This window comes from Petaurus breviceps, unplaced genomic scaffold, assembly GCF_028583685.1.
Source record: "Petaurus breviceps papuanus isolate PSGF00001 unplaced genomic scaffold, PetGlider_PUasm1.0 187, whole genome shotgun sequence".
In the NCBI taxonomy this organism is placed as follows: Eukaryota; Metazoa; Chordata; class Mammalia; order Diprotodontia; family Petauridae; genus Petaurus; species Petaurus breviceps.
This window is the reverse complement of record NW_027185799.1, coordinates 24613332-24637213: the sequence shown is the minus strand read 5'-3', so window position 1 is coordinate 24637213 and position 23882 is coordinate 24613332. Positions and strand designations below refer to the sequence as shown.

Genomic DNA, 23882 nt, shown 5'->3' with positions numbered 1-23882 from the left:
CAGAATTCACACTCCTTAAGCATTTTCTCCTACCTTGGCAGAAATCACATGAGTCAAGGTATATGTGGTTTACCTCTTTTCCTGAGCATAGTAGATTAATGTTCTTCGTTTGGACATCTGCAAAATGAGGCACATTGTGTGTTTTCTTCCCTAAAGATTGTTAATTTCTTGAATTTAGAGAATCTGTCATGTCTGCCTTTTAAATTACTTCAAGGCCCAATTTTGTTACTGCCTCTTCCATAGGGACATTTAATAAAAATATTTTGATTTGGAATTTGTGTATAAACTTTCTTCTTTTGTAAAAAATCATTCATTTATTTATTTATAAAGCAATCAGGGTTAAGTAACTTGCTTAAGTTACACGGCCAGGTGTTTCTGGGTGAGTGCTAAGTGTTTGAGCCCAGGATTCGATCTCTAGGTCATCCCAACACTGGAGCTGGTGCTCTTACTCGCTGTGCTACCTGGCCGCCAAGCTTTCTTCTAATGACTAATTTTCAATATTGTTTAATTAAAGATATTTGACATTGCTTATCTTTATAATTTGATATCTTGTTATAAAGAATAGTAATTGAAGCGGGTTGGGGGATCTAATCAGTTCTTTGATCTGTCACTTTTAATAAACTGCAAACTCTGTCAGCCCAAAAAAAAAACCAAAAGAAAAATTGTCAAATTTTTTTCCTTTCCTACTTTAGGTAGTTGAAAGGGATATTTTTATTGGTAGACATTTTATCTTATCCATGACAGCCATTCTGCTTTGACAGCAATATCTCTTATAACAGCCTCCAGCATACCAGATCTCGATCTAAAAAACTTAAAACTCCAGAGGATGAAAGAATATCAGCCATGGTAGTTGGTGCAGAAATTGTAGCCACTGAAGCAGCTACAGATGGCTTCAAGGTCAATGAAAAGCCTGCAGAAAAAAAAGAGTTGGTAAATACAGGAATGCCTTCTGGGGAAGAAAACACCATTAAAAGAATGCACGTGGATCAGAATTCATTGGACAATATTAAAGTCTCAGGTGAGATAAAGACTGATTATATTTCTTTTACAAATTGTAGGCTGTTGATTAAAGGAGGCCATAAACCTGTGTATGATCAGACAGATATTGTAGTGTTGTCAGTGGAATACCTAGTAAACTCTATTTTGAAGTTTTAGGAGGAAGCATGTAAACAAGCACAGGAAATGAAACCTATAAACATTTGGAGCATAACCATCTTCATAAAGTAAAATTGTGAGCAAAATAAGAATACTTTACACTTGTTTCAATATTTTCATCCCAGATTTTATCTATTCCATTTCTCATGAATATTAACTCTTTCAGTGCAAACTACTTCAAAGGTCGGTAATTTCATTGGCCTTTATGTGTCTTCTACAAATAGAAATCTTAGTCTTTCACTTTTTTTCATGGATAATATTTTTCAGTTTCTGTAGCCAAAATGTGCCACCACATAGTACCCAGAATTTTTCTGATGAGGTTTAAAGGAGAAATAAAATAATAAACTAAATAAAGACCTGGCAAAGCAGATATCATCCGGTTATAAAAAATTATTTGTTGTCCCTGTACTTAAGTGGTTGCTTCTATCCCACTTTTTTAAATCAAACAAACTTTTTTTTAATAGTTGGGAAAATATTTTATCACCTCTTTTCCCCCTACCCTTCAATAGGGCATGTTTTCTTATTTTTTGTATGAATTTTTAAAAAATAATGTATCAACTACCAAGTTTAATAACTTGCTGAATTTTAGTTTGAACCTAATGAAAGAGTATAGTCCAATAGCAAACTTAATTTCATAGGTTTTTTTTGTAAATGCAAATTTTGAGTAAAATCACTCTTTAGCAAAACTCAGTATTTTAGCTACTCCCTTCTTATAATAAATTACATGTGGTAACAGCTCATCTTTATATAGAGCTTTAAATTATGCAAATAGCTGTTTCAGAAATCACCCTGTAAGTTAGATAGTGTAAGTATCTCTTTTTCTTCAGATGAGAAAAATTTGGAGGTGTAAGCAAGGTGATCAACACATGACTGATAAGTATTGGAGCCTAGATTCCTATTTAAGCATAAATTGTTTAGGCTTTGTCAATGTGATTTTGAGTTACTTACTGGGGCCTGGGGAATTCTTTTTACAAAATTTGCTTTTTAATAGACTCAAGCCTATTTTCAAGAAATTTAAATGCTGTCTAATTAGAATAAATCAGAAGGTAGATGATAATGTTTTAAATACATATTTAGATTTTTTTCATTATCACTCAACTAAATTTGGGTGCCATGAACCACTGTGATCCAAATTATTGCCCTGTCAGAGCAGGCAGTTTTTACTACTCTGCCAGAATTGATTGGTTTTGTGGACCTTAGCATGCAAAACCATTTTGTGCCTTGTCTTCTGATACATGGCATATAATCTATTTATTTCATCCAAGGTAAATTAGCCCGGGACTGTGTATAGCAAGATGATAGAATCGTGATAGACAGAGAGTAGGAAGGCAGGGCATCTAGTGTAATTTCCTAATTTTACAGCTGAGGATACTGGGGCTTAGTTTCCTGCAGTTGATTAAATTTAATGATTTACCTCAAGGAAACACATATAATAAATTGGCAGAGCTAGGATTTGAACCCATGTCCTCGGACTCCAAATCTAGCACTTTCTACCACTGTATTATCCATTCTCAGAATGACGATGGAGAGTGTGTGTGTGTCTGTGTAGATCAATACACACAGACAAGGAAGAGTAAAGTATATGAGAAGAAAGAAATAAAGTTGGGACAAGTATATGAGTAAAAAATATTGTTGCAGTTTTTGCATTACATTTGTAGGAAATGCAAGGCAGGGGTGCTGGCGCTCTATGCCTTTCTCCATCCTGTTCTGTCTTCATCTTCTAGGCTGAGCAGTTTTGATAGATCTTTGGGTTACTGATTAAGAAAAAAAAATCTGTGTCTGTGGATCTTATGCCCTTTTTAAGTATAAAATTCTAAATTGTTACTGTGACAGCTTTGGGCATCTAGTATCTGGGAGAACCTCTTGCTGGACTATTTTGTCCAAAATCCTATTTTGTTTCCCCGTCTAATAAATACTAACAGCATATATGAACAGTAAAGGTAAATGATGGTCACACGTCTATCCTCCAGATCTGTACTGTGTGGCTTTGTCTACCCAAGCCTGTAAAATTTGAGGACTTCCTTACTGGACGCAAAGAGATAAGGAAAGAGAGCTCTTAAAACAAACCCCCCACAACGTTAAATTCCATTACCACTGATTTTCAAGTTTCTCAGTGACTTTAAGACAGCCTTTAAGTTTTTTTTTTCTTTTTTTGCTTTTTAGAGGGCAATTGGGGTTAAGTGACTTGCAGTGTCTGAGGCCGCATTTGAACTCAGGTCCTCTTGACTCCAGGGCCTGTGCTGTATTCACTGCACCACCTAGCCACCCCAAGCCTTTAAGTATTTTACCTCACTTTTTATTTACTAACACATTTCATAATAATAATAATAATAATAATAAATTTAACATTAAAACTCACTAGCCCCCAAATAAATTGACATTTCTTTAATTGATCGTTTGATAAAAAATGGATTGTTCCATCTTTTCATCTAGTCTCATGAACGAATGTTTACTGAAATAGCCATTGATATTAACATACCTATGAGCAATTATGAAATCGATATTCATTGGATAATAGTATAAAAATGATATATGATAATAACATAGTGTAGACTTAATAACCTATGTTTTCTTCATTTCTAGGAAGCAGCAGTGGCTTAAGCACATCTTTCCACCCTGATTCTATAAAACAGGAAATAAAACCTGCGGATGACAAAGGGGATTCCACTATTGCTGCTTCTGATCCCATGGAATCTTCTGCCTCTATGTCTCTCTCTTTTGAATGTGTAAAAGAAGACAATTTAAAATCTGAGAGAGAATGTGAACAGACTGTTTCACGACCAAAGTCATGTGAGTCTGTCTCTTCTGAAGCTGAGAGCCTGGAAAAAGAAGAAAGTAGTAGCATCTCCACCGATGAAGATGACAGTGACCTAGAAAGCAGTGAAAGTGGCTTAGAACCAGGAGAAATCCCAGCTGTAACCAAAGGAGAAAGAAGTGGCTTGAAAATTCCAAGTGTATGTGGAAAATTCTCTGCTTTTACTTCATTTATAATCTAGTGAGACATTTCTGAAATGTCTGAAATACAACGAATATGTTTTTGACGAGTATATTTTTCAGGTTTTGAAATATTTAGGAATTTCCAATTGTAGTATCAACAGCATATTAATTATATTTCCATTGATTTATGGAAATTAATTACTCTGAGTAGCAGTGATTTTGTTATGCTTATAAAGTTAGAAACATTCTTTTATTTTGACTAATATGTTTTATAGCTATTCCTTAATTTCACTTCATTCAACAAATATTTATCAAGTATCTACTGTATATTTTGTTAGGCACTGCCCTGTGAAGCCCTTTCACAAGGGCATAAGACTGAGAACATCTTAAGTTAAGGATTGTCCTGTTAATTCAGCTTTGTTTTCTTTCCTTCTGTGTGTACTTTATTTTTGTCTGACCTCTCGTCAAGCAAACCATCGCATTTCTGATGAGCTGCTTCATATTTTCTCTTCTTTCAGTTTTTCCACCTTTTTGCCTTTTTGTCCTGCCAGCTAGAAATTATTTGTTTTGGGGATTTCAGACTTGAAGATGCCATTGAGTTTACTTAGTCCACAATCCTTTCTTTTCAGAAGAGGAAACTCTTCTGAGATCCAGAGAGGTGAACAAAGTTGTTCTAGGTTTACACAGGTAGTAAATGATAGAGCCAGAATTCAGACCTGTAAAGTTTGCAGATCATGTTGGCTCCTGGTTGGCTCTGGTAAGAAGCTAAGTTTTCTCATCCTGGGCTAGAATGTTTCACAAAAATTATTCCTCCTTTAATTAAATTTCTTTAATCTGGTGGTGGGATTTTTCCTTAGAATGAACATTAATATTTTCCCCCTAGTTTTCATGAAATCTAGCCAGGAGTCTCTAGGGGTCTTATTCCATGGTCTGCCAGATTTCAGTGGCTCAAAGGCTGGGGGTTATATTTACTTCCCCTTTCTCAGCTCCCTGTGATACAGTCATTTAAGAGCTGTCACTTTATCCCCTTGTATCCCATGAAAAACAGGGTTTAGATTTCTGAAGCAGCATTTCTGAAAGTTCTCTGACCTCTACAGTGGAACCCAAGGAGGATGTTTGCTGTTAGCAAATGTTATTTCTTGTCAGTAGTTTTTTCAAAGCATAATTTAACAATCATCCATCTTATTACCTTACCTTAACTTATTCATTTTTTTTCTCAAATAAACCTTGATCTCCAGTAAAATCTTATTCTCATGTTGTGTATTTTGGCATGGGCATTACCTTGAATTTTTGAAGGCTATGCCAATGGTACAGAAAGTTCTAGCAGGTTCTGCCTAGCTGTAAAAATTTTTGAGTATCAACCCAGTGACAGATTGTATTTCTTACCTATATTTGAGGTTTATTCTAGTTAATTCAGAGAGACATTCACCAGATGTTTAGCTACCAGTTTATTTATTTATTTAAAAGCAATTGGGGTTAAGTAACTTGCTCAAGGTTACATGGCCAGGTGTTTCTGGGTGGGTGCTAAGTGTCTGAGCCCGGATTCGATCCCCAGGTCATCCCGACACGGGGGCCGGTGCTCTTACTCACTGTACTATCTGGCTGCCACTAGCTACCAGTTTATTAATTTTTTTTTCAACCCTGGAATGCCATGAATACTGTCTTAAACAAAGGCATACAGAAACTTGTGATATGTATAAGTAGAGGAAAGTAGATATAGTGATAATATTACATATTCTTGGAAGGACTTGAAATTATGAACACTGAAAAAAATGAGATCTATAGTTCAGATGTAGAGATTGCTTTTCTGCCTCAAAAATACTGTGTTACTTGTTTTTTCTCTAAGTTGCTCACAAAACAAACTGGTATATGTATTATATTCAGCAAGCTTTACAAAATTATTAGTGTTTTCAAGTTAAAAACTTTGTCAGATTGATCTGGGGTGTTCACTACCACAAGTGAACTTTCTCTTCCTGACAAAATAATTTCTTTTTCCTGTTTTTCAAAGAATTTAGAAACATAGACTCAGAGTTGGAAGAGACCAGAGTTATCTACTCTAAACTTCCATGTAGCGCAAGATTTCTTTCTATGACATCCATGATGGTCAATCAACCTCTCTGTGAGAACTTTCAGTGATGGGAGTCCTCATTGTCTAATGATGCAGCCATTCTTTTGATAAACATTTTTGTTTATAAGAAAGGTCTTGTGTTGAACTGAAATATGCCTTTATATAGCTTCCTACTTCAGCCTCTAAGAGTTATTTCCTGTATATCTGTACTGAACAGATTTATTACCTACATTACAAGACAGTCCTTCAGATGGCTTTTATGCCCCATTTTCATCTTTTGTTGCCATCTTTTAATTCTTCGTATGAAATGGTTTACAATCACTTCTGTATATGTATTTATTTAACAAATAATCTTTCTTTGCTCTGGACCCAGGTAATCAGTTTAGAATAGCAGTGTTTGGTATGGAAGACAATGCACATTGTAGTTGGAGAACCAGTGTGCCCCTTTTTTGTGTCCCCATTGTGACTATGTCTTTGTCTCTAACTTCCCTGTTCTCCATTTTCTCATCTGTCAAATGGAGATAATAATCCCTTTCATACTTAATGTGTGTAAAGTAATTGGAAAACGTTAATCTAAATAAAGATCAGCTTCATCATCCTCCCTTTTTTATAGTTTAACATACAGACATGTAGACATGTGAAGTAACTTTTTTATGGTCATAAAACTTTTAAATGTTAGTCTTAGGATCCAGACTCAGGTCCTTTCTAACTCCAAACCCTGTAATCTTTCCACTGCAGTTACAGAGTTGTCATCCACTCAAAGTAATTAGGTAATGTTGCAGGTGACCATTCAGAGAGGAATTTCAGTACAGTAGTAGGGGCAGAAACAAGTTTATAAGGGAGTGAAGACAGTAGGAAGTGGGTGGTGAGGAAAGGAGGACCCTAGAGTATAGACAGAGTTTACAATTAATCTTTTGGAGTACTTAGCCATTTTTTTTTACATGTATTTAAAAGAGAGCCACAAGAAGTATGGTTTTTTTTTAATACTGTTTCTGTGCCACGGGTTTTGAGTACATGAGAAAATATGCTTTGAGAAGAATTACATGTTAGGACCAAATAGTTCCATTTCTTTTTCAACTCACAAGTTCCTAAAGTGAGCACTATAGTCTCTGTTCTCTTTTGACTATAACATATTCATATCCCTCTTGTCTTTTTTTTAAGCCTTTTTTTTGTAATTTTAATTGATTAAAAAAGCTGCCTTTCAAAAATGAAATGGAGTTTATAAAAATATTTTAATGGTTTTAAGGATCAGGGCTATATTATATAGGGATGTATAACTGAAATTTTTGTTTTACATTTTTACTTCATGTGTTCTACATAATTTATTCCATTTGATTGTCATAATTCCATGAGATAGGTAGTAAAAAACATCATTATTTTAATAGTGAGAACTGGGCTAAAAAAGTATGGATTAATTCAGTTAAATTTATCAAGCACTTATTATATTCCTACTATGCATCAGTTATTGTAGTCAGCACTGAGGGTTCAAAGACAAAAATGAAAGAATCCCTGTCCTTAGGCAGCTTGCCCTCTACTCTGTCTTACCTAAAATTGAACATGCACAGCAAGAAAATTCTACAAAATGTTCAGAATGTTTTTGAATCCAAGTACAAGGTAATTTTTGCTAGATGTAGTAATATATGTCCTTTCTATGATCTCTTTATTTGAAAGTTAGACTCATGTTAATGTCAGTTTTCCTAGAATCTGGAAATAAGGGAAAGAGACCACTGAAATAGTTTCTTCCCCACCTGAAATAGTTTTCAAAAGGCCATGCACTAATGGCAGTGTGCTTTATTTTGTAAGAAAGTCCCTTAAGATTTCATTTAAAAATTTCTCTCAAAAATTTGATCTTGGTTATCTGGTTTCCCAGCCTACAGAAGGTTAGATTAAAATTGATAGAGGGAGGGCTAACATGGTAGAAGAAGAGACTTCAAAAAGAAATTCTTAGGAAACGTATCTTTTTCAGCATTAAGAGAGAAGAAACAGTAAAACTAGAACTAAGTGTCTGGAGACATTTTAGAGGCAAGCAGTTCTGTACACCTCAGTCATCCCTTTTTTTATTTTTTTGAGGGCAATTGGGGTTTAATGACTTGCCCAAGGTCACACTTCTAGGGTTTTTTTTTCCCTGAGGCCAAATCCAAACCCAGGTCCTCCTGACTCCAGGGCCGCTGCTCTATTCACTGCACCACCTAGCCGCCCCTAACCTCAGTCATCCTTGAAGAAGACATTGTCATAGCAACAAATTCCAGTAATTAATGTCATAATAGTTACACTGAATTATCAATGAGAGATTAAATCATATTAAGTGCACTTTGATTAAAAAGACAGGGAGATTATATGATACAATTTTCAAAAATTTAAGTAAGATGAACTAGTTGAAATTAAATAATATCACAGGACTGTAGAATTAGGGTTAGAAAGGACCCTAGAAGGCCCTTGTGTCCAAGCCTCTCATTTTACAGATGAGGAAATTGAGAAACGTTGCCGTGACGTGACTTGTAAGTGTTAGAGGCAAGCTTTGAACTTATGTATTCTTGACTGCAAATCCATGCACTGTTTCTTCTGGCTATTAATACTTTTGGTGCATAAATGGATTTACTTTATTATTTGTAGCAAACAGCTCTTCACTGACAATGCTGAATAAATGAGGTGTTATTAGTAAAGTTGTTTTCTTTAGGCTTGGTGAAAACATTACCATTGTTTTCACTCTAACTTCTGTAGAAGAATGATGCTTTTGCTCAACATAGGATATCTACTTAGTTATCTTATTTGATTCAGCATTGACAATTAAGTAGAGGAGTGTTTAGCTCACTATGTTTCTTTTATTTCTAGCTCTGACAGAAACAGATTCTTTACCAGTTAGTCTCTTATTTCTTTAGACTACACAGGGCATCTGCAGGCCTAGGTATTGTACTTCATAAGATAAAAAAGGTCAGAAAGCAAGCAGCGTCTATTCCAATATTAGGATAATTTTAAGTCATTCCTGAATGCTAATGTTACAGATTCTGATTTCTTGAAATCAGCAACTAGCCAGGTCAAGCATGTATTAAGAGTCTTTTATGTACCACGTACAGTGCTCAGTGCTAGAGATATACAGAAAGGCAAATCATCCCTGCTGTTAGAAACCTAACAGTCTAATGGCGAGACAACATAGATAGCTATGTAAAAGTCACCACACAAGATAAGTTGAAGATAATCACAGAAGGAGGGTACTAGCATTAAAGGGGATTCTGTAGATTGTTGGATTTTAATTAAGACTTGAAGAAATCTGAAATACACAGGAGGTAGAGACAAGGAGAGAGACAATTCTAGGAATGAATGACAGTCATTGAAAATGCATGGAATCCTGAGATAAAGTGTCATGTTAATGGAGCAGCCAGAAAGTCTGTCACTGGATGATAGAGTACATGTATGGGAGGAAATTTTAACGAGATTGGAAAAGTAGGAAATGGTCAGGTTTTGAGGCCTCTAAATGTCAGTCAGCTTGATGTATGTTAATGCAGTCTTTCAGTTGTTTCAGTCATGCCTAACTTTTCATTTGGGGTTTTCTTGGAAAAGATAGAGGAGTGGTTTGCCATTTCCTTCTCCAGCTCATTTTACATATGAGGAAACGGAGGCATGGAGGGTTACATGACTTGCCTAGGGTCCCAGAGTGTCTGAGACCAATTTGAACTCAGGAGGGGGAGTCAGCCTGGGACTCTATCCATTGCAATACCTACCAGCCCTAATGTATAGTAATTGTTTGATTATTTCAGGCTTAGCATTTTTGCAGAAAATATATGGCTTAGCATTATAATACTCTCAAAGAACACCTAATTACAATTGTAAAACTAGGGTTCCAAGGAATTGGAAAATTCTCTTTTTCTCTCAAAGTGTTCTGAAACTAATGCTCTTAGAAATTTTTCGGGGTCACTGAGACTTTTCTTAGTCTTAACTCTCTTATATCATAGGTGGGTCTTGAATTCAGGTCTTCCTAACCTAAGGAATCCTTTATTTTATCATGTAAATGAGGACACTAATGGCTTTTATTTAATTAAAAAAAGGTTGCTGAAGTTGTTGTGTTAGGCTAGAGTAGGCATTAGACAGTTGTTGAAGTGGGAACATTCTTAAAGATCCCCTATTTTCTCTCCACTAATGTTGTTGGTATGACTCATGAGCTGAATAAGCAGCATCTTCACTTTGGGGAGAATTTGGAGAGAAGTTGTCTCCATGTGAGATATTTGGGTGTCTCAAGTAAAAGAAAGTTTTGAGAACTGAGCCAGAATATGTGTATGCAGAATGTAGACAGTTTGGGTGACATGCGTGTGTAACGAGGACTCAACTGTATAAGGACTGGATTGGTTGAAAAACTGGAAAAGACATCTTTGTGCCCAGAAAGTGTGATAATTGTTTTCAAGAATTTGAAAGATGTCAAAGGAGGAAGGATTAGCCTTGTTCAATCTGGCTCAAAAGGGCAGAATTTAGTTAGGAACAGTGAGTGGAGGTTGAACATGGTGTTTGTCTTGACATAAGGAGCAGCTTCCTAAATTTAGAGTTATATAAAAAATGGAGTAGGATGCCTTGTAAGGTAGTAAATGGCCAGTCTTTTAGATTTGCTGGCAGAGAGGGGATGACCAACTTCTTAATGATATTGTAATGAGGATTTATGTTCAGGTAACTACGATATCTGAGGTCTCTTGTAGTGCTGATAATCAGTTATCTTAGAAGTATTCCTTTAAAATAAGGCGTTTTGACTGCCTGACTTATTGTCCCTATAGGATCCTCTTGCATTTGGGACCACTACATCCTAAATTCTTCTATCCATCCCTGTTCTCTTTTCTCCTTGTTTGGCACTAATGTTGTTTAGGTGAATTTTGCCAGTCATACCTCTTCTTGAGTTTTAGATCCGATACTCTGAGTTAATGAATTTGATCACTGTACCCTTTCAGTCCCCTTCTGGGAATAAATTTGAGTGAATAGAGAAAGCCGAATTGTGTGAATGGTTAGGTCCTGGGCCAAGTGCCAAGTACAATTGGTTCTATGACATTATAGTAGCCCACCCGTTTTGGTTTCCTTATATAACTTTACTACAGAATTCTGAATTTCTAGGTGTAAAGAGATGGGATTAAGTAAAAGAAAGTTGAGAGAAACATTTTACATTAATCAGTGGGTTGAAGTTGCAGAGAGAACAGATATGCCTTCCTAAAAATTTGGGCTGCACAAAAGTGAAATCGTTTTTCTTTGGGAAGTGATGCTCTATCAGTCACTGAATTATTGAATAATCTACTGGAAAGTAGATCCTAGATATACATTTATGGGGGTATAGAAATGATTCTTGTCCATGTGTGACTTGGACTAGATGACTTCTGTAATTGTTTCCAACTCTTAGATTTTATGGCGCTTCCTTTCTAGCTATTGTTAGCTCTTTCAGCTCAATATGAAAATCTAAAAAACCTCCTATTTTGACCAGAAGCCTTATTCAATTTGTATCTCATAGCGTTTACTATATGGGATATGCTATATCTTGTCATCAGGAACATATGAAAAAATGGTTAGGAAACTGGTAACGTACTTTATTTGAAAAGAAATTGAGTAAAATTTCCAAAAACTGCCTCACAAAAGTAAAAAAAAAATTTGTACAAAATGGTAACAGTGCCATTTATAATATTTATAGTAATGAAAAAATTGAGTGGAAAAACACAATAGCAGGATGGTAAAGCAAAGTATAGTATATTAACTATGTTAAACCTATTTCTGCATTGAAAGAATTAGAAGAGAATTTGGAGTTACATATCTGTAGTGTGATATATATTAAGTCATTTTTTTATGTTACCATTAAAATTTATATAAAATATATAACCAGACCACTTATTAATTGGAAACTGTATGATAAAGTCCTACTTTCACAGGGGGTTTCCATGCTAAATATGACAAGGTACATCAGGCTTTTCTGTAGATTGGTTTATTTTTAAATTTTTGTTTTAATCATTTTTGGTAATGTCAGTGATTCAGAGCTTCCCTTACATTTTATTCATTGAGCTTTATTAATATAGATTTGCTTGTCTTTTTTTCCTTCCCAGGTAGAGTAAAAGTTTTCATAGGTTTTTTCGTTTGTTTTTTGTTTTGTTTTATGTAATTGATCATTCTAAATGCTTCATTTTTCTGAGCAGAAATTGACAACATACAAAAATGGATGCTGCTAATGTAGAATGAGCTCAGTGGCCACTATTACTTGATTTTCCCTTTCTAAGAAATGTGTGGAAGAAAGATAGCTTGTTTTGTAAGAAATCACAGGTAGGGACAAGTGGAAATGCAGATAAATAATATCAACACAGATCCATTTCATTTGACCAGCGTTCTAATGTGAAAGTAATTCTAACCAGAAGGATTATTAATGATATTTTATACAAAATGAATATGATTTATTTCTTGTTCTCTTAATAACCTTAAAGGATGACTTCCTCCAAATCAAGACCTGGCTTAACTTAGTCAAAAGTCACTCCAGCATGTCCCTTGTTCTTTGTGTTTTTTAGCCTTTAGGACACAACATACTTTTTCTTTGTGTCTTTTTAAACTGAAATAAAATAGAAGATTTGAAAAATATTGAACTGTTATTGAAGAAATATAGTTGTGTTATTATACTCAGAGAATCACCAGGAAGAATTCTAGTGTTAGAAGATTTTGTTTTCAGTTCTGGATCCTTCATTTTCTAGCTGTGACTTTATTCAGTTTCTGTTTCCTCTTATGTGGAATGAGGCTCATAACCACTTCCATTTACCTACCTTATAAGGATTTTGTTAGGAAAGTGTCTTGTAAACCTTAAGGCCCTAGAAGAATATGGGATCTTCATCTTTGGCTTTGTTAAAGTTTTACTGTTTGTCTCAGATCAGTGTTGTTTAACCACCTTGTGATTTTTCTAACTTATTTTATAATGGATTATTCAGATTCATTTCTCTTGATGCTTGTATCTGTGGAACTCAGCAGATGAAACCTAGGAGTGAGAGAGAAGAGAGCAGTTACTCACCACTTTAGCCAGTTAATAAATATTGCCTGCTTGCTAGTCGACTTAGGTGAACTTTCAAGTTCCTTCTACCTTGAAGATTCTATAAGTACTTTAGCTATTTTTTTGTGCAGTTAGGAGCCTGTGGATTGGCAGTATAGTTCTAAAGAATCATAGAATATTGAAGTTATTTTAGAGATCATAGTCTAAACATGTCCTTTGCCAGATGAGGAGATAGAGGGCCTCACTTAAAGTCTTACATTTAGTAAATGTAAGGGCTGGAACTTAAACCCAAGTATCCTAAGAACCAGACAAGTGCTCTTTCATATATGTCACAATCATGATTCTCCACTAATCTTTTTTATGACAGATGATACTGCTCTCCAGAAGCTCTTGTTAATGGATTGTGCTGTGCTGATTATGCAGAGGTCTACAGCACTACAGAGCTTCCGTCATTTATTCTGTAATTTTACAGGCACCTCACTTGGCACGGAGGTACAAAGACAAATATTGAAAACTCCTGCATACAAGGGGCTTACATTTTATAAGATAGCCAAATCATTTGTAGAATGCACAGAAACTATCCACACTAGAAAAACCAAATTGATGTAAAATATATATTGTCCAGATTATGGTATGCTGTTGGATGTATAATCAACAGACTTGGTACATCAATACATTTACCTTCACTAGTTGCTATGAATTGGTAAGAAGATCACATTATAATTGAAATGGAGGAATAGAGTGGGCTGGACTCCTCTTGGGAAAATTTTCAGTGTTTTTAATGACTCCCAAGTTTCTTTATGAAACAAAGATTCATATATTTTAAAAAATAATAATTTTTCATTGTTGCTTTATCTCTATGGGTTATAGAATACAACATTCTCCTGTGAATTAAAATTGAAGATAATATTAAATATAAATTGGGAAAGTGTATGGTGATTGTGAGTAAAGTATATTACCAGCCAAGAGCTGTGTAAGAGAATCAGCATAAAGGATGCTATCAGAGATGTCTGACCAGAAAAGTAGCAATCACATAGCAAGAATGAGGGATAACTTATAGATAGCCTTTGTACATCAACCAGAATGTCACCCTTTTAGTGCATGAGTCAGCCCTCATATAAGATATCATATAAGATAAACAATATTGCCAAGTGTTACCCAGAAATTGAAGATATTTTAGAGCAAATTTTACATTAACATGTAGATACAATTTGGTATTTTATGTTTAATTTTAAACTATTTTCAATCACAGCTTAATTTCATTGTGGTGTTATTCTCAGATTTTTATAAGATTGCTATAATATACTTTTTATCAAAAGTCATTTCAGTTTTAGGTAACTAGAATCATTTCTACTTCTGCTTTCTTTTACCACTTGTGATGGATTTGACAAAACTGATCTCCCATTTATACTCTTTTTGCCCTGCCTTCTTTGTGGCAGAAGAGAGAAGAAAGCATTATGTGTCTCTTTGTAGTCTGAAGATGTCCCATGATCTGTTTCTTTCTTATCTGAACCTAATGAAGAGTTGTAATTTCATTTTAGTCTAATCCTTATTTTAAACCTTTGCCTGGACTCAAAAGCTTGTACTAATAAAAAACCTCTCAGAAAATATTCTTGAAAAGATTCTATCCTTTTTGTCAAATATTTTCAAACTGTGCCTAACCAAGGTTTTAGGAAAACAAATTTAAAGTGATTTCATGGTAGCACAATTATGCCTCAGTTGTTGTAGTGTTGTTAATTAGTTTTTCTATCTATGCAGGGACGGGACAGATGTTAGGATGGGAAACAGAGCTTTGTGATCCCCCAGTGGAAAGATGAAGAAAACCATATGATGTCACAAAACATTGTCTCTTGTTCAATGAAAATAGGGATAACACAAACATAGTTATTTTCACTCATTTCATTTGAAAAATAAGCTATGCATTTTTTATGCTTAGAATTTTTGAGAAATTGAGAACTTATTAGTGTATTGCATGTCTGAGAAACCTAACCCACCCTTCAGTAAGTATTTGAGGATGGAATGAAAGGTAGGTTAAATGTCTGCTTGTTAAAAGTACTACTGAAAAAAATTCCTTATTGAATGTGAGCTAGACAACTTTTATTTCATTTTTATTTCTTTTACCTTATGCTTGTACTCCAGCTCATATTCCCCAAAGGGAGATAGAGGTAGTAAAACAAATGAAATTCATTATGTTTTCTTGGCATAATTCATTGCTTGAATCTGACTTAAACTCTGGTTTTTCCTTGTTTTAGTTCTGTAGTCAGAGAGAAGGTGAAACAAAGACTTCCAAGAGTTGGCGCCATCCACTCAGCAAACCTCCAGCCAGATCACCAATGACCGTTGTAAAGCAGCAGGCAGCCAGTGATGAAGGTGAGTTTAAAATCCTTGGTTATGTTAATAAGTTCTTTACTTTGGGGATAAAAGGCCTTATAGCTTCTACTGTCAATAAAGAGTACTTTATATTGGAACATCTGTATTGTATGAATACATTTATTTCTATTTTGTGGTTAAATAGCCCTTTAATAAAAAACAAAACTTACTTTTACTGTATTTCGAAATAGTTACATGGTTCATGTCTCTTTATATAAAACTTATATTTTGAAATAGTGTCAACCATTGAGAGACTACTGTTTTTTGAAATCTTGAATTTTAGGCTTGTAATTCCCCACCTCCCTCCCATTTTTTGTTTGACATCATTATTTTCAAACAAACTACTTAATGCAGTCCACATTTATTAAGTGCCTACTCAGTGAAAATACTGTGCCAAGTCCTGGTGATAAAACTGAAAATACTTGTTGAATTAGAGAGAATCCAAATCTGAGAATAGTGGCAGGTTAATAAATATCCTAGATTCTGGGTTTTTATTCAGCCTATAAATAGGAACAGAAAAAATTAAAGACAGGGAACAGGTCTTGTGATTTGATACTGGGGGGCTCCCATAGGAGCAGACTTCTCTCCCAAAGCTGTCTGACAACTTCTCTGTGACTTATAGTCTTCTAGATTTGCCTAGAGCAGGGGACTGTGGGCAGTGAACCTGTCTTCCATCTTTGCTAGCCCTGCATTTACTAAGCCAAACTTCTACTATGTATCAATGGAAAAGATTAAGTGGACTTATTTTAGGAATCTAAAGTTACTTTATTTACATCTCTATGAGAGGTGGGTAGGTAGGTGTGTAGATAAATGGGTAGATAGAATGGAATGCACATACTAGGTAATGTGTACCTGCTTCTAAAGTGTGCAACTGAAAAAAAAGCAGAATTTCCTTCTGAGTATTTGGGGGTAGAGAGCAGACTCCTAATTTCATTACTTTAGAGAGTGCTTAATATTGAAATTCTCTCTACCTGTATAGATAGACAACATCTCTGCAAGGTAAAGTCTTAGTGAATTACACAGGGCACTAAGTTAAGTGATTTTCCCAGGGTCCTAAGTCTAGCATGTGTCTGAATCATACTTTCTATTCATTATGCCGCATTGCCTCTTTTCTTATTAATAAAAATACGTAAATATGTTCTTAACCTAGTGCATCATGTAATAAGGTATTGTCAGCTAACAAGGACCTCATAAGTGACTTCAACTTTTGAAAAGCTATACCTTTGTCCTCCTAAATATTTAGATAGCTTTAATAAATGTGTGAATTGCTTTAAATATGTTTTCTTATTTAAGAACCACAACAACCCTCTGAGATTCATCTGTTGTCTTCATTTTGTGAATGAAGATGCTGAAGCTTAGTGAGCTAAAGAGGCTTGTCCATGACCATGTATGTCTTTAGTAAGTGGCAGATGCAGCCCTGAGTAAGTCTGCCACTCTGCATCGGAGAGCAGGATGCCGACTTTCCGAATAAGAAAGTCTGGTGTTTAAAGTTGTAGGAGGTATCACAAGAGCAGTGACTGGGATTGACGACAGAGATTCTTCTGTGGCCTTGATTTAATTAAATGTTTCCTGAAACTTTGATTGTTAACTCAGTACTTCATTCTCTGGTAGGAAACTAATTAAGAAATTTCTCTTTCTCCTTGTACTGTTAACTAAATACGAATAGTTTTAAGAAGGGATTGAAAGGAAGACACCCGGGGAATATGAATTGGTTCTTTCGAGCTGCAGTGGGCAATGAAGTTACTTCTCTAAATTCCACTTCCCTCTTTCCCAGGTGCCATTTCTGTTTCAGCTCTTTTGAATTTAAGTGCTGATGGGACACCTAGGAGAAGATGTCCAAAAGGCAGAAATTATGGTTCGGGAGATAGATTAGGGCTGGATGTCTGAATTTGAGAGTCATCTATATAGAGATGATGGATAATTGAACTAATAATCTTTTAGTTGTCAAATCCAATCGCCTTTTTTGAATCCTTGGTCCCTTTGACCTCTGTGTACCCTCTGACACTATTGATCTCTCCTTCTTAATACTCTTAGTTTTTCAGACACCTTTCTTTCCTGGTTTTCCTGCTCCCTACCTGACTGCTGCTTCTTTGTCTCCTTTCCGGAGTTCTCCCCCAGATCATCCCCTCTATCCCTGGGGTCCCTCTTCTCTTCTGCCTCTATACCACTTCACTCCTATCGATTTAATTCCCATCTCTATGTTGATGATTCTCAGATCTTCCTTTCTTGCCCCATTCTCCTTGCTGACAGTCTTTTTTCTCCAACTGCCTTTCAGAAATCTCAAACTGAATGCCTAGTAGACATTTCAAATTCATTATGTCTGAGACAGAACCTATTTTCTTTACCTCTAAACTGTGCTCCGTTCCTGCTTTCCCTGTTATTACAGAGAGCAACAGCATCCTCCCAGTTACTCAGGCTCACAACTTAGGAGTCATCTTGGGATTCCTCACTGCCCCTCACCCTCTGTGTTCAGACTGTTGCCAAAGCCTGTGACTTTCACCTTTGCAATATCTCTTGAATATATCCTCTTCTCTTCTCTGACACTGCTACCACTCTGTTGCAGGCCCTCATCACCTCATAATCACCTTGATTATTACAATAGGTTACTGGTGGGTCTGCCTGCCTTAAATCTCTCCTCACTCTGATCCATCCTCCTTTCAGCCACTAAAATGATTTTCCCAAAGCACCTTTCTGCCCGTGTCACTAAGAAAACTTTCCAGTGTCTCCTTATTGCCTTCAGCAAAAAGCATAAAATGCTCTATGAAGACTGTCATAATTTAGCCCTCTCCTACCTTTCCAATCTTCTTACACCTTAGTCTCTTGGGGCCAGTGACACCAGTCCCCTGGCTGTTCCATGACCCAGATATTCCATCTCTTGACTCTAGGCATTCTTTCTGAATGCTCCTCATTCCTGTATACTTAGACTCCAACCCTCCTTGGCTTCCTTTAAATTCCTACTAAAAGCTCTTCTATAGGGAGCCTTCCCCAATCCCTCTTAAATTCTAGTGTTTTTCCTCTGTTAATTATTTCATATTTATCTTTTACATAGCTTGCTATGTATATATTTGTCTGCATGTTGTCTCCTTCATTAGATTGTAAGCTTCTTCAGGGCAGGGGTTATCTTTTGCCTCTTTTTGTATCCTCAGTACTTAGCACAGTGCCTAGGGCATAGTGAGCGCTTAATAAATGTTTATTGATTGGCTGATATACATATTAATACATTACTATTATTGTGTTCATTTCATACTTTTTAATAGTATTCTACTCTAGGTACTTCCATTACTTCTCCTCTCATTTGATTTTAATCCCTTCACTAAATCTGGTTTTTGATTTCATCATTGAACTGAAACTCCTCTCTCCAAAGTTACACATCATTTCTTCAGTGACAAATCTAATGGCCTTTTCTCAATCCTTATTCTTCTTTATCTCTTTGTAGCCTTTCATATTGTCTCTCCTATTGTCCTGTTCTCTTTTTTCTCGGTTTTCCTTGCCCTGTTTTCTCCTTGTTCTCCTCCTACCTGACTGTTCTTATTCAGTCTTCTTTGCTTGATCTTCACTCACATCATGCCCACTCACAGTGACTGTTCAAGACACTATCCTGAACCCTCTTCTTATGTGCTTTCTTACTTCTTGATCTCATCTGCTCCCATGATATCAGTTATATGTGTGAGGATAATTTCTAGAACTAAATATCTAGCCCTAACTTTTCTCCTGAGCTCTAGTTTCATATCACTAACGTCTAGTGGACAAACTGGATGTTCCACAAATGTCTAGAACTTAACATGTACAAATGACTTCATTATCTTTCCCCTCAAAACCCAGTCTTCTTCTACCTTTGCTGTTATTGCTAAAGGCACCAGTATTCTCCTAGTCACTCAGGCTTACAACCTTCGTATCATCTTCAACTCTCAAACTTACTCCACACATACAGTATGCTTTCAGTCTTGTTATTTCAACCTTCATAACCTCTTTTATCTACATCCTCTTCTTTTTTTCCTCCCATACCTCTTTTCCCTCCTTGGCTTTCTCCTGAACTACTGAAGTAGCCTCCAAATAGATCTCCCTGCCTCAAGTCTCTCCCCATTTTTGTCTATCTTCCAGTAGACTTCCAAAAGGATTTGCCCAGTGTGCTGGTCTCACCATGTTTCCGCCCTATTCAGTAAATTCCTGAGGCTCTCTGTTACATCCAGGATCAAATGTAAAAGTGTTCTGTTTGGCTTTGAAAGTTCTTCACTGCCTTCCCTCTTCCAACCATTTAATAATCTTCTTATACTTTTTTCCTCTCCATGTAGTCTGTGATCCTGCTGTACTTACCTCCTTGGTTTTCCTCAGACATGATACCATATCTCCTGACTCCATGCCTTTTTTCTAACTGGTCCCTCATCCCTGGAATGTTCTTTCTCCTCATATCTATGACCTCCTTTAAGGCCCAACTCAAATCCTACCTTCCCCAAGAGGTTTTCCTTGCAGTCTTTCTCCTCCTGGTGCCTTCCTTCTGAATTTGCCTTTCATTTATACTTTATGTATCTTATCCATACCCACTTCCTTTTGTTTTGTTTTCCTATTATAATTTGAGCTCCTTGACATTAGTGATAATGTGAAAATTTTTTTTGCATTTTACCGTTGGTATACCCAGTGCTTAGCACAGTGCCTGGCACTGTGACACTCAATAAATGGTTGTTTACTAATTAATATTCTAAGCATTGTCCCACAGGTGGCTAAAATACTTTTTTGTTGTTCATTATTAGAATGTAATTTCTTGGAAGGTTCACTAACAGCATCTTAGGCTTCATTCTAATAGCATACAGGACAAAGGGACGATGATGTTGTAGGATGGATGGAGAAAGTCCTAGACTTATAATTAGGAAGACTTGGGTTCCCATCCCAGCCCTGACCTTTATTATCTTGGAAAAGTAATTTAATCTCTTTGATTCTCAGTTTTCTCATCAATAAAGTAGGAGTGTTTGTCAGTTACCTCTCAGGTCCCTGCTGATTCTAAGTACAGTCATACTATAATGTACTTGGTCCTTATTCCACAAAATTTTGGTCTCCTCTGCTAGGTCTCTATATTTTGAAATATTTTTGTTCCCTGTAGTTTAGAGATTATGAATGTTTGGAATGGTGGCACATCCATTTAAAAGCATTGCTCTTAAGTTTTTGTTTTTGTTTTTTGGCTAATCTTTGTTCTGTCTAGGCTTAGGTGGGCCACAGTTTTATCTGTGGTTGTTTACAGTGGCCTTGTTCAGGTACAGTTTATTGAGTTCTTCAGGATATTTGGAATCTTAATTTGTAGTATCAGGATTTGTTGTTTGTCATTCCTTGAAAAATAACAATTTTTGATGTATAATTCTAGTCCTTATGTTAGGCCTGGCTAGGCATAACATGACTATTGTCTACCAGGGTTCCCTTCAGCCCCTGTCAACATGGGTTAGGTTAGTTTTTTCTTGAAAGATGACAAAGCTGTCCCTGGGACCTTATTCGCCCAAAATTAACTGCTCAAGCTGTATTTCTCTTGACATAGCTTTCTGGTCATCTAAGGGCATAAAAAAGACCACCACTAAGAATCAGGCGCTTTCACACCTGATAGATGTCCCAAGATAGCATGTGTTACCAACCCCCTGCCTTGCTGACCAGATATGTTTACAATCTGGTGACAGCGTAACTACATCTACCCAAGTTTAGTGTTGTAGTTTTCCCTTTTTAGCATCCTTCTTATGCCATGACTAAGTAAATCTCCTTTTTAAAATATTGATAAATGAGTTGGCACATAACCCTATTTCATGCCTACATCAAACCTGAAGTAAGAAGGTGTTGACCCGAGTCAGGCCTGCCTCATGTCTTTGGTAGGTGCTATGTATGTAGACCCTACAGTAATATATTGTGTACTTTCTACCAGTTCTTTACATAATCTGCATTGATCAATAAGTCTGCAACCCTTAGGCATAACCATTCTGTAATTTCTGGCGGCAGTGACATGGGCCTGATCTATTATCACAAGCAAACCTTCTTGACAGCCACTTGACTTCATGTTCTTGGATTAGTTCACGTGACTGGTGTATCACTGAATCCTTTTGATTGTGTTTTTTGACTCTTTGCCTTTTCATAGATTCCATCCAGAGATAAGCCTTTTTCAGTAACCTTCCACAAATATAATAATGAATACCAGTTTACAGCATTGTTTTCATCAGTGGCATTATCATTATTATCATCATCATCTCCTTCTTTTCAGCTTAATGACAGGGTTTAGATCAAAATGAATCTGGACCAACTTACTCTCTGTCTAAAAGAGGAGCCTTCTTTTCCCCCTTCCTTTACACTGCAGTTTAATTTGAAAGCAGAACAGTGAAGGACAGGAATATATACCACAATTCTTTTTATTTAATGTTTTGTCATGCAGGTGGCTAAAATACTTTTTTTTTCCAGTCAAATAAAAATATTACATTGTAATCTCATCTTCAGTGATACCTCTCTACAATGCTATTGTGACAGTATTCTAAAAACAGCTATCATTATCATTATTACAGAAAACTTTGTTAGGTCTTTGAATATTTACCTGGTTCAGAGTAATAGCCTGAGTATATAGCTCTGACGGGAAAATGTGTGAATAACCATAATTCTTTATGTTTGTCTCTGTGTCAGCAAGTATAGTATTTCAATTAGCTGTTAAGCATCTCTTTTGAAATTAAGACATTTTAGGCCTGTGATCCATATCTGTAATGTTTGCATGCCTTTAGGGGCTAAAATGAGAGTGGGCTTCAGAGAATGTTACAGTAATTTGTTTAAAAGAAGAGTGTCTATATTAATATTAGAATTAATGTAGTAATTCAATTAAAGATTTAAATATGTCAAAGGGATCAATTAAAAGGGCTGTTTTTTAATTAGAACTTATTATGGATATATATGATGACTATTCTTTACCTTATTTTCAGCTACAATGAAGAAAAATGCACATTTTATCACTTTCTAGGTATGTGTGCCTGGAAAAAAGTTTTGTGAGCCTTTAACTTTTATCTGTTACACATCCCATTTGTTAATAGTTCTCTTTCTTATGGTTTAAATTTATTGTGCAAGCTGAATACAGATATTTACCTCACTGATTATAATCACTGATTTCTTGTTACTTTTTGGTGGGTGTGGGTTTTTTTTTTTAAATATGATTGGGTGAGAGTTTCCACCAGTGCTTTTTTCTTTTAAACTACTATACTTTCCAGTTCATTCTGAAAAGGAAAAATTGACACAATTTCCTCGTAACTGAGAATGGGTACACTTTGCAGTTTCAAGTACAGTCTGGTTAATGGCTAGTTTGCAATTCTCTAACCAAATAGCTGTGGTTTGGATTTCAGTTGTTAACTTCAGTAGCTATTTTGTCATAGCATTATACCAGTCTTTCAGCATGTACTTTTACCTGTGAGACAGATTTGTTCGTTTAGATAAAAAAAAATTTATTTTGGTGCCTTTCAGTACATCTAGACCCGATATCTAATTGGCATGGGGATCTCATGGTAGAGAAAGCTCCATTAAAGTAGATCTGCATGTTCTTGTATGTTACCATCTTAGGGAGTTTACTCTAGCCCTGAAAACTTAAGTGACTTGACTAGGCTCATGCAGTCATACAGAGGCAGGACTAGAACCTAGTTTTTTTGAGAGCAGTGGTGACTCTTCATCCACAATGCCACTGTGCTGCTTAAGGCCTAATTATGATACTTTAATTTTGAATTTGTATTAATATATAGATGAACAAACACTGGAAATTATTATAAATTATATCCTTTGTTGATTAGTGCCTCAGTTATATGGTCTAATGATAATCATAGGGGAGAGCTCACGGGTCTTAAAGTCAAGAGTGCACGGTCTAAACTTAGAAAAAGATTAGTAATACCTCTCAAAAAATGGGCAAGTCATTTAACTTTTGTAAACCTCAGTTTACTCACATCTGTAAAATTGGAGATGAGATAAAAGCAGTAGATTTGAAGTCAAGAGGAATTGGGTTTGAATCTTCACTTTAACATCCTACTGGCGTGACTTTGGGCAAGTACTTACTCTTTTTGAGCCTTGGTTTCCTTCTTTCTAAAATAAGGAGTTTGGAAGAAAGCATTTCAAAAGTGCTCTGTAGCTCCAAAATGGTCTGAATATTTGTATTTCTTACATCTTAAAATTATTGTGTAAAAATGCATGCTGTTCTTATCCTTTTATGCTTAGTTGTATTCGGTCTTTATATTGGGAGTCATGAGTCTCAGTTCTGCCACTAACTTACTTGCCTTTTTATGTCTCAGGTAACGTCTCTGCGCCTTTGTTTCCTCATCTATAAAATAAGAGAGTTGGACTCGGATGATCTCTCAGGGCCTTTCCAGCTTTAACATTCTATGATTT

General features: G+C 35.8%; 1 protein-coding gene across 7 annotated transcripts in view; it reads left to right on the top strand.

Moving 5' to 3' along the window:
- Positions 1-23882, top strand: part of KDM4C (lysine demethylase 4C) — a 463317-nt gene that overhangs the window by 223277 nt on the left and 216158 nt on the right. For all 7 annotated transcript variants that reach the window (XM_069090752.1, XM_069090754.1, XM_069090755.1 and 4 more), the window contains 3 exons: positions 780-1018; positions 3739-4109; positions 15395-15512. In XM_069090752.1, the coding sequence (XP_068946853.1) occupies positions 780-1018; positions 3739-4109; positions 15395-15512 (728 nt within the window). The remainder of the gene's footprint in view (positions 1-779; positions 1019-3738; positions 4110-15394; positions 15513-23882) is intronic.